At 37.5% G+C, this 12,726-nt stretch overlaps 1 protein-coding gene across 1 annotated transcript in view; it reads right to left on the minus strand.

The window, feature by feature from the left end:
* The window catches only part of mpp7b (MAGUK p55 scaffold protein 7b), a 52,894-nt gene that overhangs the window by 21,226 nt on the left and 18,942 nt on the right, over nucleotides 1-12,726 (minus strand). Inside the window, exons 12-13 of the mRNA XM_052549389.1 lie at nucleotides 4,129-4,293; nucleotides 375-455 (exon numbers count right to left, since the gene is read on the minus strand). Of these exons, the coding sequence (XP_052405349.1) occupies nucleotides 375-455; nucleotides 4,129-4,293 (246 nt within the window). The remainder of the gene's footprint in view (nucleotides 1-374; nucleotides 456-4,128; nucleotides 4,294-12,726) is intronic.

The raw sequence follows: 12,726 nt of genomic DNA on the forward strand, positions 1-12,726 counted from the left end.
GATAAAGTTCTACTTCTAAATAACTATATTTTACTTCACCAGCTAATTTCTCTTCAACAAGCGATGTCACAGAGATATACAGAGCTGCTACTAAAATGGAAGTTCAAAGGCAAAATTCTAAAGATGGGTTTAGCCTGCATACTTGTTTCTCTGGCAGATAAGGTCTATAGCCATTATTTTGTTTTTATTCCCACCATATTAGTCCTATTAATTTAGCTACGAATGGTCTGTCTACTCCCTCTCATGATGTCCCTTTTGTAATTTAGTTTGGCGGTAACAGTTTTGAGGTAACAAGATGTGAACTGAACTTTAAGCAGCTCTAAAGAGGTGTACTATTAGGTTGATTTATTGCACAAAATGTTATATGAACTCACATGGCACAGATACACTGAAGTGTTCTGGGTCAGAGAGTAGAAGTCTTCTCTTTAACTCGGTCACACCAACCCCGCTAGGCCCTGTACAAAACACACACACACAAACACACCAGCAGTTTATCACTCACTTTTTATCACAGTTTATCACAACACTGACAAAGCAATAAAGCAGCAGTCAACATTCACTGAATAATTCATTCAATACAAATACAAGCTTATCTAAATCACCAGTACCAATATACATTTTCATCACACTTCAGTCAGTACACTCATGATCCCTCTCCAAATATTTTCTCTTTATCTTGCGTCCAATATAAAAGACTGCCGACTTGGCTGGTTAGCTGGTACATGAACAGATTCAGTTCTTGTTTTAGGCGGACATGTACTGTATTTAAAGTCTTCATGGACTGTCTAGGCCATGAAGTGGCCCATTATTCCGGCAGGCATCTGCTGTTTCCATCACTGGGATTTAAGTATGAGGATGATGGGGTAATGCTGTATTGATTTCAGGCTGTGGCTCCCGCCACTCGCACCCTTTCCAAAACACAGATCCAGTCTCTGCTCTGGCCCAAGCACCCCCAGAAGATAAAACCATACTACTGTAGTGAAAATGAAGAATTTGTCTGGTGCCCATTCATGAGAGACTAAAAGCCTGTGTCTGCCAGCCACAAACAGATGGTACGGTCGCTGCGGGTGCATCTCTCGAAATCAAAGTAAGTATGTTATCACTACACTGGCTGCAACTGGCCTCCTTGATGTGGAATGTGATTCTGGAGTGAAATTCCTGCCATTCTGATAATGCATGAAATGTGTTTGGCCATCTCAGTTCACGTTTGGCACAGAATTGCTTTTCACAGCAAATGAGTTTTACAGAATGAGAGGAAAGAACAAAATCGCATTGAGGTTGAATATGAAAATATTAAATCATCTGGTTTGACCTCACGTGGGCTTTCTGCCTGCCCTCGCTGTCATCATCCACCAGTGCTCATCTTGCAAACAAACCTGTGGGTTGATGGTCTTCGAAATATTTGCAAGCTGTGTCTGTGGTCAGTTGAACAAACACATTAAAGAAGATACAGTATATTTTCATTCCGGGATGCCTTTTAAGTTATAGTTCTATATGGCATACCTAGGCAAGCATAGAGTTAGTCAAATTAGACGTTAACATTCTACACCCATGGCCAACAAAAACTCATGAGAATGACACACATTAGAAGTGAAACTAGTCATTTGTACAACAACCTGCTCATTAGAGAAGAGCAGACTGCTTTGGTGGGCTTAAACTTCTCTGGACATTTTGTTTGTCTCTTTGCAAAATAACAAATGGCATGTTAATGTGTTCATTAAAAAGAACAGGAAATATATATGTGTACTGCGTTAAGCTAACTGAGGCTTGTTATAGCACTGGCATACAGTATCATTGCTCTTTGGAATTGTTAATGTAATTTAAATGTAAGCTAACTATGAAAAGTCTGTTTTACAGCACCTAAATTCAGACATTGTGGACAAAATAGGTGGAAAAAACAGCACAGTCTAGTGCAACACTTTTGTTCATTTTTCTCATATATCAATGGTAGACAACCCCATTTCTGACCTTGTTGAGATGATTAAACGGTTTTGAAATAAATCCACCTAGTCCTTGAACCTGTTGGCTCTTTGGCCAGACTTGTCAAGGCTCACTTGAAGTCCTTCAGTACTGGGAGAGACTTCACTGTGCTCCTGTACATTTTTTGTTGTTTGTTTAGGAAAGAAGTTTTGCATTCACCTATACCTTGCCAACAGCTGTTCTCACCCCTGATATACCTAAGAATTAATGCTCTAAATTTACCGCAGGGACATATTTTTATTCAGCAGTGGATAAAAAAAAGTGAAAAAGTTTAAATGATCTCACATGCCTCATCAGATTTCTAAGTAGAATATCATGCATTTGTAATTACGCAAACACTAACGCAATGATGACGTTTTAGGCAGACAGTAACTACTTTTATAACAATAGAAATTCTATCCGCCAAGATGCCATTCAATTTTGAATATTTATAGCTATATCCTCAGCAACACAAAAGCTGAACTTCCATTTCATTAAAGCTCTGAACAGATAGCTCTGGATTTCATGCTTAATGGAATGTCAACTTTTGATTATGGTCATTTTCTAAACTCTTGCTACTGATGGACTGTGGCAACAGAGAATGTAAATGACATTAAACATAGCAAGCGGCTCCAGCTGTATGGAGGGCTGCCTGGCATATTCAAGCACTACTTTCATGTTTAGATAATAAGCACATATTCTCTTGGCTCTTGTGGAGTCTGACTTTAGAAATGACATTGAGGTGAACATTTTGCAGATCCAGGTATACATCCAGGCAGTACAATGAAAATAGATACATGGTCTGCAGATCCATGGATTAATTTCACTTTCTTTTTCTAAACCTATACCAATAAATAATAACCCACATCATTCTAAACTTGCATGCATTTTATTCCCTTTGCCAAAAACAAAAACACACAAAAAGATAATATATATAGATTTCCTCATGCTCTTTTCCATGCAGTTACAATGAACAGCAACTAGAACTGCCAAGCTTCAAAAAATATACAAAAGAACCCCCCAAAAAGTATTCACTGTCAGTGAACATGTGACTTTTGTTCTTTATTTAAAGACAGGGCCCAGTGGTTCATATGATGCCATTTAAATTGTTCCTTTCTCTTTGGAGTGTTACAAACTCTTGGTGCATAAAGAAGATCTGTAAACCTACAAAGACTAAAGTCTCAAATCCAAAGAGACATTCTTTATAGAACCACAACACACTGGATAGCTGGCCAATCAGAGCACACCTCGCTTTTCAGACCAATGAACTTTCATAAGGCTGGGCATAGAGGAGCAACAATAATGTACAGTATGTGGAAAATAATGTGTTTTTTTCTTTAACCTTAAACTGCATAAACACATTTCATTACACCAAATACACAAATGTTCTTTTTAGCAACATCATATGACCCCTTTAACAGCTCACCGGTAGGGAATCTTACCAGTGATGAACAATGCAGAATTTGGTCTGTAAAAGACCCGGAATATAACACATGCATTCTGACTTTCTCCTTCACCATTCAGAATTTTTATTTTGCGATTCAGAATTGCACGATATAAGATCACAATCGGTAAATACAAAGTAAGAATTGCCAGAAATAAAATCGCAATTCTGACAAATCAGGTCAAGTGCCAGATATAATCTCAGAATTGTGACTCTATATCTTGCAATTTTGTCTTTATAACTTGCAATTGCGTGCTATAGAATTATTATTAGAATTATTATAGAGATATAAGCTTGCAGTTGTAAAAAAAGAAGGTATTTTCCCTCCTCTCAGAATCAGACTTTATAACTCACAATTGTGAGTTTATATCTCAAGTCAGAAGTCAGAATTGCAAGAAAAAAGGCAGACTTGTGAGATATAAACTTGCAATTCTGAGAAAAAATTCTGAATTGTGAGTTTATATCCTGAAATTCTGACTTTTTTTGTGGAAATAATCTTCCATAGCTTACTGTGGTCTACTGTGTACACAATTATTTTGAAATATAGAATATAAGTGTGTGCATTTATGTGGAATAAATGAACAGTACACAAAAAAAATAAATAAAATGTAAATGAAAACTTTTACGTTGGATGTGATTAATCACAATTGATCGTTTGACAGTCCTAATAATGACAGATTTAAGTTATTAGATTAGTTATTTTTTTAAGCAAGAATCATTCTCACCAGTTAGGAGCACAAGGCGGTAAGGCTCACCAGGCTTTCTCTTGTAGGGCAGGACCTCCTGATATATTGGTAAATGGATACCGGCATTTCCTTTGCCCATCTTCTGTCTCACATGTTGACTTGTGCTGTTCTTCCGGCTCAACCGGAAACTTTTCCTCAAACCAGCTGCGGGAAAGGAGAAAACTAAATCAATTAACTTAACATCACATGTAGTTAGTTTTAGAAGAATACTTGAACTCTTTTTTTTTAAATAATTTTTTATTGATTTAAATTTACATAGGTATGTCATAATAAGTCAAGCTTGATTTGGTTCTTTTTTCCCCATTCATTGAGTAATGTGTTTAGAAATTACACCATAATTTGCTCAGAGTTCCTACCAAGTAAAGATGCCAAAAATATCTGGGCAGTTATACTTACATCTGTTTCTTATTAGACAAGTGTGTTTGTCTGGATCATTAGTGTATGTTTTAGATAGCTGTCAATGTCTAGTTTTGCTTTGGAATTGGTTCTTGGAACCTGAAATCAGACATGAGGACCAAAGAAGGGTCAACAAAACTGAGAAATTAGTAGACTTGAAGACCCAAGAGGTAGTCAAAACTATAGTCCTGGCAAGACCTGCACTTTGGTAAATCTGCAATGCAAGCATCGGTGAGCTTAACAGTGACCAAAGAGAATCAGTAATGTGGTCATCAGAAGAAAACTTTAACCACAAAGAAACCACCATCAAGTAACTGAATAGCAGTATGCACCATCGTGCAAGACTATCCATGTGAATGTTATGGAAGTTTAAGCAGAACATTACAGAGCTTGGACAGTGGTTCCCAGTCCTGTTCCTGGAAGCCCCCCAACTGTACACATTTGGATGTCTTGCTTATCTGAAACAAGTTTTGGAGTTTCTACAAACAAGATGAAAAATTATATCAGGTGAGTGTGTTTGATAGGGAGACATCCAAAACGTGTAAGGTTGGAAAATACTGCTTTGGGATATCAAGCAGAACTGATTATTGCAGACCATGATTAAGTGCAGGACAGGACGGACACAATAATTTCCACAAATCCTACTTGTAGAGTATAACTTGCAAGAACTTTTGGTTCACAGAAGCAATAAAGTAGAGGTAAAGTATTCCTCATCTTTGTACTCAAAGTTGTAAAAAAAAGAAAAAAAAAAGAACAGCATATGTCAGCAGGTTTGAGCTGGTTTAAGATGGTCCTTAGTTGGTCATGAGCTGGTTTAAGCTCATGACTAGGGCTGCATTTTTCAAAAGCATCGTAAGCCTAAGCTGATTGTAGAACCATTGACACCATTGGAGCTACGATCAACCTGGGTTTAAGATGCTTATGAGAAACATAGCCCACATAAAGACCAACTAGGACCAGCTTAAACTAGCTAACATGCTTTGAAACATATCTTACTAGCATATCTTGTTTTGTTTTCAAAAGAGAATGCTTTCTTTGTGAACTGCTGATAGGTTATTATGACCAACAGAGTAAATGGAGCATTGAATTTGTAAAAAATAAATAAAGGTTTGAAAACTCTTGGAAGAGCTGAATCCTCTTTACTGATGAGAATTTGGGTCTTGCTTAGGTTTATTTCCATGCAATCAAGATATAAGAAAACTAAAAAAAAAAAAGACATTGTGGAAATGTAGAACACATTTTTTTTCAAACTTGGACAAAGTTACCTTCTTCTAATAGCTTTGTGCACAAAGTATTTTGAAAAGATAAGCATGCCATTAGTATACCCTGTGAAGCATTATACATAAAATACATAAATGATGAGATTCTGGAAGCCTGTAATGACCTGAAAGATTTGGAGACTGACCAAATTGAGCCACATTACCTGCCCTGTGGGCATTATGAAAATGCTCTTCTACTCTTTTCCCTTCTGCGTAAGGAGCAGGGTGTAGACCCTGCATAGACTGCATAGAACGTTTTGAAGATGGTGGTACTTTTTGGCAACTCAAAAGCAATGGCCATCAACTTCAACATCAACATCAAAAAGACAATATTAATTGCTTGATTATTTTTAAACCAACATTAGTTAAGGCTTGGGATATTCTTCATCCCAACAAGAAATGCCTGCATGTGATATAGATGTGGAGGGGTGGATAAAATCAAAACTACCATCCAGGTCCTCTACTCTCAGTGTGCCTCTCTTGTTCAGAACAGGCTCATAAGTAGTCTGTTCTTGATCAATTGCATGGCCAAAAGATCAATGAGGGAAGGAATAATGCTATACTGCATATTTAATATGACTACATGAACCTCAAAATTCTGAGGAGACATATGAAGTCCAAATAAAGTCCATCCATTCATCATAAAAAAGTATTCAACATTGCTCTAGGGGGCAGAGTGTTGGTGGGTTAATAAATGCCATTTGAAGTGAATCAATGCATTTATATAAGAAAAATATATATAATATACATATTTAAAACTTTATAAAACGTAATCTCCAGCTACCACTAGCTGTTTGTTGTACATGCGGTCATGAGAAAGTGGCATCCAGCGGATGACGTAAGATGTCAGCTAGAGTTTATAAATATAAATATGGATTTTATTTTTAAACTAAAGCATTGATTCACTTCAGAATCCCCCCCCCCCAAAAAAAAAGCCATGTGGAGCACTTTTTATGATGGATGGATGCATTTTATTGGACTTCCTACAGTAGGATGGCTTGAGGGTGAGTAAATCATGGGGTAATTTATATCCCTTTAATATCAGAGGAATCATGTTTCTTCTCTATCAATACAATAGTATAATAAAGATCCCAGCTACCACTATATAAACATAACTTTTAGCAGGCATACAGCATATGGAATCCCAAAGGGCCGTATCTAAACTATCCAACTCAGCAGCACAAGCTAAACATACAGGCATCAGAAATGTTATTTCCAACATATAAATCAAATGTAGTATCGTGCAATAAACAAAAGTTCTGAGTTTGAAGGATTTTTGTGGAAAAGATAAATACATCAAACTCGGATGTCAAGTAATGTTCAACACAGTTTGACACAATTTATAAACAGATTTGTAAAAATGTTGGGTAATCACTGTCAAAAACTTCTGTTGCCATGCCGATAAACAAAAACTGGAGGTCATACTATAATTGTCCAATTAATTTGGTAGCTACCAATGATAACAGTATCATAAACACATTACAGGGCACTGAGTAGCTGTTGATGTTCATCTACACCTCTGGGAATTATGTAGTGGAGGGCCCGAACACAGGAACATAACAGTCTTGGTGAACAGATGCAAGGCATATCTCACACTGTCTGCTGCTGTATCCTCTGTACAAATACTTGTTTGATTGGTCCCACCAATATTAATCTGGCTGAATCCTTTAAATGCTTCCAGATGTTTAGTGTCCCACATAGACAGCAAAAGTGGGGCCTGAAGGCCTAACAGCTTCTGGATAAATAAATCAAAAAGAAGCTAGGATGATTTGACAGAGATAATCACACCAAGGCCTGAAGATGAATTTTATCTGGCCCACTTAACTCCCACTAGATAGGGATCTCTAGACATAGTTTTTCTTAGATTTTTTTTTATTTTTTATTTATGCAGTTCAGGATATCTAAGTAGACTTAAGTAAATGATAAAAAAGACACTAAACATACAATAGTAAAAAATTATACTCTACACTGTAAAACTTTTATTATGTAACCCAAAACTTGCTTCATGTGGTAACTAAGAAAATAAATAACCCTGTACAAATCAAGAAGTCAAAAAATACTTAAGATCTGAATGACTAAATCAACCTTATTACACTGATGGAATACAAACGAAAGCATTTTCCCTCAGTTTTCTGTTACTGAAAACTACATTAAGGGGGGAAAATACAGGAGAGGAAAAAAATAACAATTTATGATAATAAGCTAATATGGGGTTATAGGAAAGATGTTTTTGTGAACATAACAATACTGCTATAGATATACCAAAGAGAATCTTTTAGTCTGTGACACTATAATTCCATCAGCCTTCCTGCTCATCTCTGTTCACAGATGACCTTGGTTACAACTAATGAACATTACTGCTTGTTTCCATCCTGTTCAAGGAAAGCTGAGCGGCTGGCAGTAAATAACCTGGATCAGTCCCGATCCTTAATGCAGCCGATGACTGGTGATGGTGGTGCTGACAGAGCTGGACTTTATCTAGAGATTAGAAACTTGGAACCTGCAGCATTTTTCGTGTCGGAAAACTGACAGAAACATAGCCTCATGACCAGTTTCAGAAAATAACACCGTGCAGGAGTCACCACTCCAGAAGGTTAATGGTCCTTAATTCACGGGCTACACCAAAGCAGGGCTTTCACCACATGCATGCGGTCTCGCGGAAGCCATGTTGTGGGCACGGCGAGGCTCTTACTTACTGCAAATGATATGGGCATCTCCTAGCTCTTACATCTGTGAAATTACACTCAGTGGGTAGGACAGCTGTCTTATTATAAGTTACAGAGACGTTTGAGTTTTTGGAAGCAGTTTTGTTAGGATTGACTTGGGATCATGGTAATCCTGGTGGTCATGTTGTTTTCCAGAGTCTGTAACATGGAAGATCACTGTACAGAGAGCAATGGATACAAAAACAAGATACCCACAGCACTAATAAAATCAGCTCAGATAGTTAAGTGTACCATCAAGTCAAAATGTTTTGGGCCTTTTAATCCATGTGTATTAGCTTTGAAGTCATATTGTATTTTACTGCAAACTGGTGTCTGAGACAGAAAGATGCACATACAGACAGACTATTATATTGCTATCATGACGACCCTCTGAAGATTTTATCATGGTAATGGATATAACAGTATTACTGTATTTGGTCTTGGCACTGGCAGAATATATCTTCTACACTGCTGCTGCTGTTGGTTATTGCTGTTGCTGATGCAAACAAGTACAGAAACTTGCCACTGCCAATGCATAGTGTGATAGGATGATGCATTTAAGACATTCTGCTGCACAAATAGCATATATAATAACCCATTGCAGATCTATACATGTAGAGCTGGGGAAGGGTTTCAGGGGAACTCTGAAAGTGCGCTGCAAAATGCTCAAGTGGATGATAACCAGCCATTTATATGTAAAGCAGCAAGCGCATAAGTAGCATATGCAGCATGAACCAGTCAGCTTGTGTAAAGTCATTAAATGAATATCATCAGTTACGTTAATGTATACCTGTCAGCATGTGCCATCTAGAGTTTCATGAAAGAACTAGGAAACTAAGTTGTGTTTGAGTCACATTTTATTATTACATTCGTAAATAATGTAAACTACCGGTAGCCTAAATAAAACAAAACGTTAACCACCATTTTAACTAAACATTATAAACATTTTATGCTAAACATTTTATGCTTGATTTATTTGTAACGTGATGTACATTAACCTCAAAACCTTTTTCAGCTTTCTCTTTCTGCAAATTGTATGGTGTAACGATATGATGACAGCACCCAAAATACTATCAAACAGTCCAACGCAGCTCCATTCTTTGCCAAAGATAAAATAGGATAAAAAGGTGCACCGGAAACAAAAACCTCGAAAAATTATATATGACCCGCCCAATCCAGGCCAAATCACAGAGATGCCGATTCGCACAGGGGTAAGATGACAGACATCCTCCATGAATATTACAAATGATTGGAGGTTACAAATCCTGTGCGAATAAGATAACAATAATAATAAAAAAAACTTTTTAGCATACAGTATGTACAGTATACACTGAAAATGTCTACTTAAACCGGACAAAAATATTGATAACTCATATATTGATGACTCATATTGTAAAATACGTTTTTTCTTTCTTTCTTTCTTTCTTTCTTTCTTTCTTTCTTTCTTTCTTTCTTTCTTTCTTTCTTTCTTTCTCATAATTTATTTTTTTAATAAATGCCATAACTTGATTTTCCACAAAAATGTCAGATTCTGTCTTTTGACTTATGCTGGACATCTCTAATCATTTAGCCTGCTTAAACCCTGCCCTTCCATAATCGACTACGAATCCCCGCCCCTTTTTTTATAATCTGTTACACTCAGATGTGCATCACAATACAGAAGAGACAGATCTTTAATGGATGCACTTTCCTTTTTAGAAAGAGTGAGAGGTACTCCAAAACATTCTCTTTACCCCCAGACTGTTGCACTCGCGTTCCTGGAGTGATACATGTAGCCAACCCTGATGAGCCATTAAATCATCGATAGCGATGTAATGTACGAGCAGTGAGCCAATGCAGACACCATATATCCCATGCGATGGAATCTGGACTGACAATCCACTAATATGACAGGGATTGCTTTGTTATGCCTCTTCAGAAACCACACGGCACGCAACCTCATCAAGTGCACAGTCCACATTATCTGCCACAAACGGTACATAAAATGTATGACATATAGCCTATGCGGTTGGTTACACCAGACTGCATGCTAAAACCATTATCTGTTTGACGTAGACTTTCGGTTGCCATATTACCGAAGTCTGCTAAATGCACATGAGCTGCGGCTACCTGACACCGAAAACATTCAAAAGATCTGGAGAAGTAAGCAAGCTTTCTGGAGTTTCAAGCATGCATCAACTATTGGCTCTTTGTAGCTTGTGGGACTGCATACTGATTGAATAATCTGGTTTGTAAATAGAGCCTGTTTTTAATGTGTCTCTGTTTTTCCATGTCTGGATCTTACTGGGATTTGCTGATACCTTTTCCAGGTTTCCCCAGTTTAATATCCCACCACACCTCTCCCTCGTGACCCTTTTCATATCCCACAATACCCTGGGCCTTGTATCTCCACGTGGTTACTCTGAACAGCACCTCTATATTTTAGAAAGGGCTTTGCTGAATAGATTTACAGAAGAATGTTGACAATTGCTCAAAAAGCATCCAGTGCTACCAGAGCTCTCCATCTGTGGCAGAGGCATCCAATTTTCCATTACATACTTGCTGTGCTGCTGCTGTGCTAAATCTGAAATTTTGGAGCTGGCAAAATAAGCCCAGTATGGCTTGGTCCCATTGTAATGTCTTAAGCATGTTTTCTTATGGGACCGCAGCTGCCCTGATGCTAGTTTGGCCATTGTGTGTCCTGGAGATTAGCAGTGGACATGCTGGCTTTTGAAGTGGGGTCAAGTTTGCCAAGGAACTGAAAATGAGGCGCGTCTCTGTTAGAATCATCTGGTAGCCTAGCTGCTAAATGGGCGCAGTGCATGTTTAGCTCTCAGATGGCCTGTATCACTAATGGACCAGCACAAAGCACCCAGTCTGGGGCCATCAAAGCCTCTCCCATTAGCATGAATGCTCAAACCATATCAGACTAAATCAAAAGCTAATGATTCCTCAGCTTGAATAAACATCATCCTCATAATGGTGTGGGAACATAATGCACAAGTACAAATGCAACAGGGTGAGTTAGATATCTTTAACAATGGTCTTGTTCATCAGCACTGTGGCTAACAGGAAAAGTCACATATACTGTAAAAAATGAGTGAGACTGGTAGCATTTGAGTTAGCAGTGGGGTCAAAAAGAAATGCATATTTGCATTAAAGCATCTATAAATGTTTTATTTTTTTTTATCAAAAACAATTTTGATTCAATATTAACATTTTATGCATTTTCTGGGAATTACTGCATTGCAGTGGACCCCAAGTGAGTAAAAAAGTAATATTTGTGTTTATGTTTAACTTTAAGACTCGATGGCTATGTCCTTACAGTGTTTTAATTCTAAATACCAGGCTAGGAGGTTACAAATAAAATGCAGACAAATAAATCCTCACCTATATGTATGCCACTTATTGCTCCATAGTCCACATCCTCTGGTTATTGAGTGAAAGCAGGTTAGAGAGAAAAGAGAAAATGAAAAGTGCACTCTAATCAAATAATGATAAATGGGAGATGGAGTCTGGGAAACCCTTAATCAAGAAGTGGTGAAAGAAGGGGGTAATTTGCAATGGTACTGTTTTTTAAACTTGATGTAAACAAAGACAAAAATACTGGCAAATTAGAGCTGGGTTACTGTTATGTGACCATGCTGAAAAGAATGAAAAATTACCTTCCATGTTGTCTTTTCAGTGTGAATGAAAGGGCAAGAGAGTGAGAGAGAGAGAGAGAGAGAGAGAGAGAGAGAGAGAGAGAATAAATCAGATGTTGCACTCACAACAACATAAAAAAATGTTTTTGACATTTCGTACAGATTGCTAATACTTACATTCTCATTCTGAAGTTACACATGCATCATAGCTATTTGTTAAAGAAAGAAGCTGCATTTAGATACAGCAAAGGCCTAGCACTTCATCAATCAATCTTACTGTATAATCAGTGAACTTGTGATGTCGCTTTTACTGCCTAAATTTGGAGCGTCATGGTCACAGAGTTAGACTGCACCCTCACAGTTAGTTCACTCACCGCTTATACATATTACTCACAGGAACTGAATGTACAGTACATTCTCTATCTGACAAGCTCTCAGCTGATTGGCTGACTAGATGCAACTTTCAGAAGCAGGGGCATGCTGTATGAGTCCAATGAGGTTAAGTAGACTGACTGTTTGACTGATGGATTTTATAATCTATTTTAGATAAACCTGCCTTTTGCTTTAGGATACAGTTTTTAGATAAACATTTGC

This window comes from Carassius gibelio, chromosome B2 (assembly GCF_023724105.1).
Source record: "Carassius gibelio isolate Cgi1373 ecotype wild population from Czech Republic chromosome B2, carGib1.2-hapl.c, whole genome shotgun sequence".
Taxonomy (NCBI): domain Eukaryota; kingdom Metazoa; phylum Chordata; class Actinopteri; order Cypriniformes; family Cyprinidae; genus Carassius; species Carassius gibelio.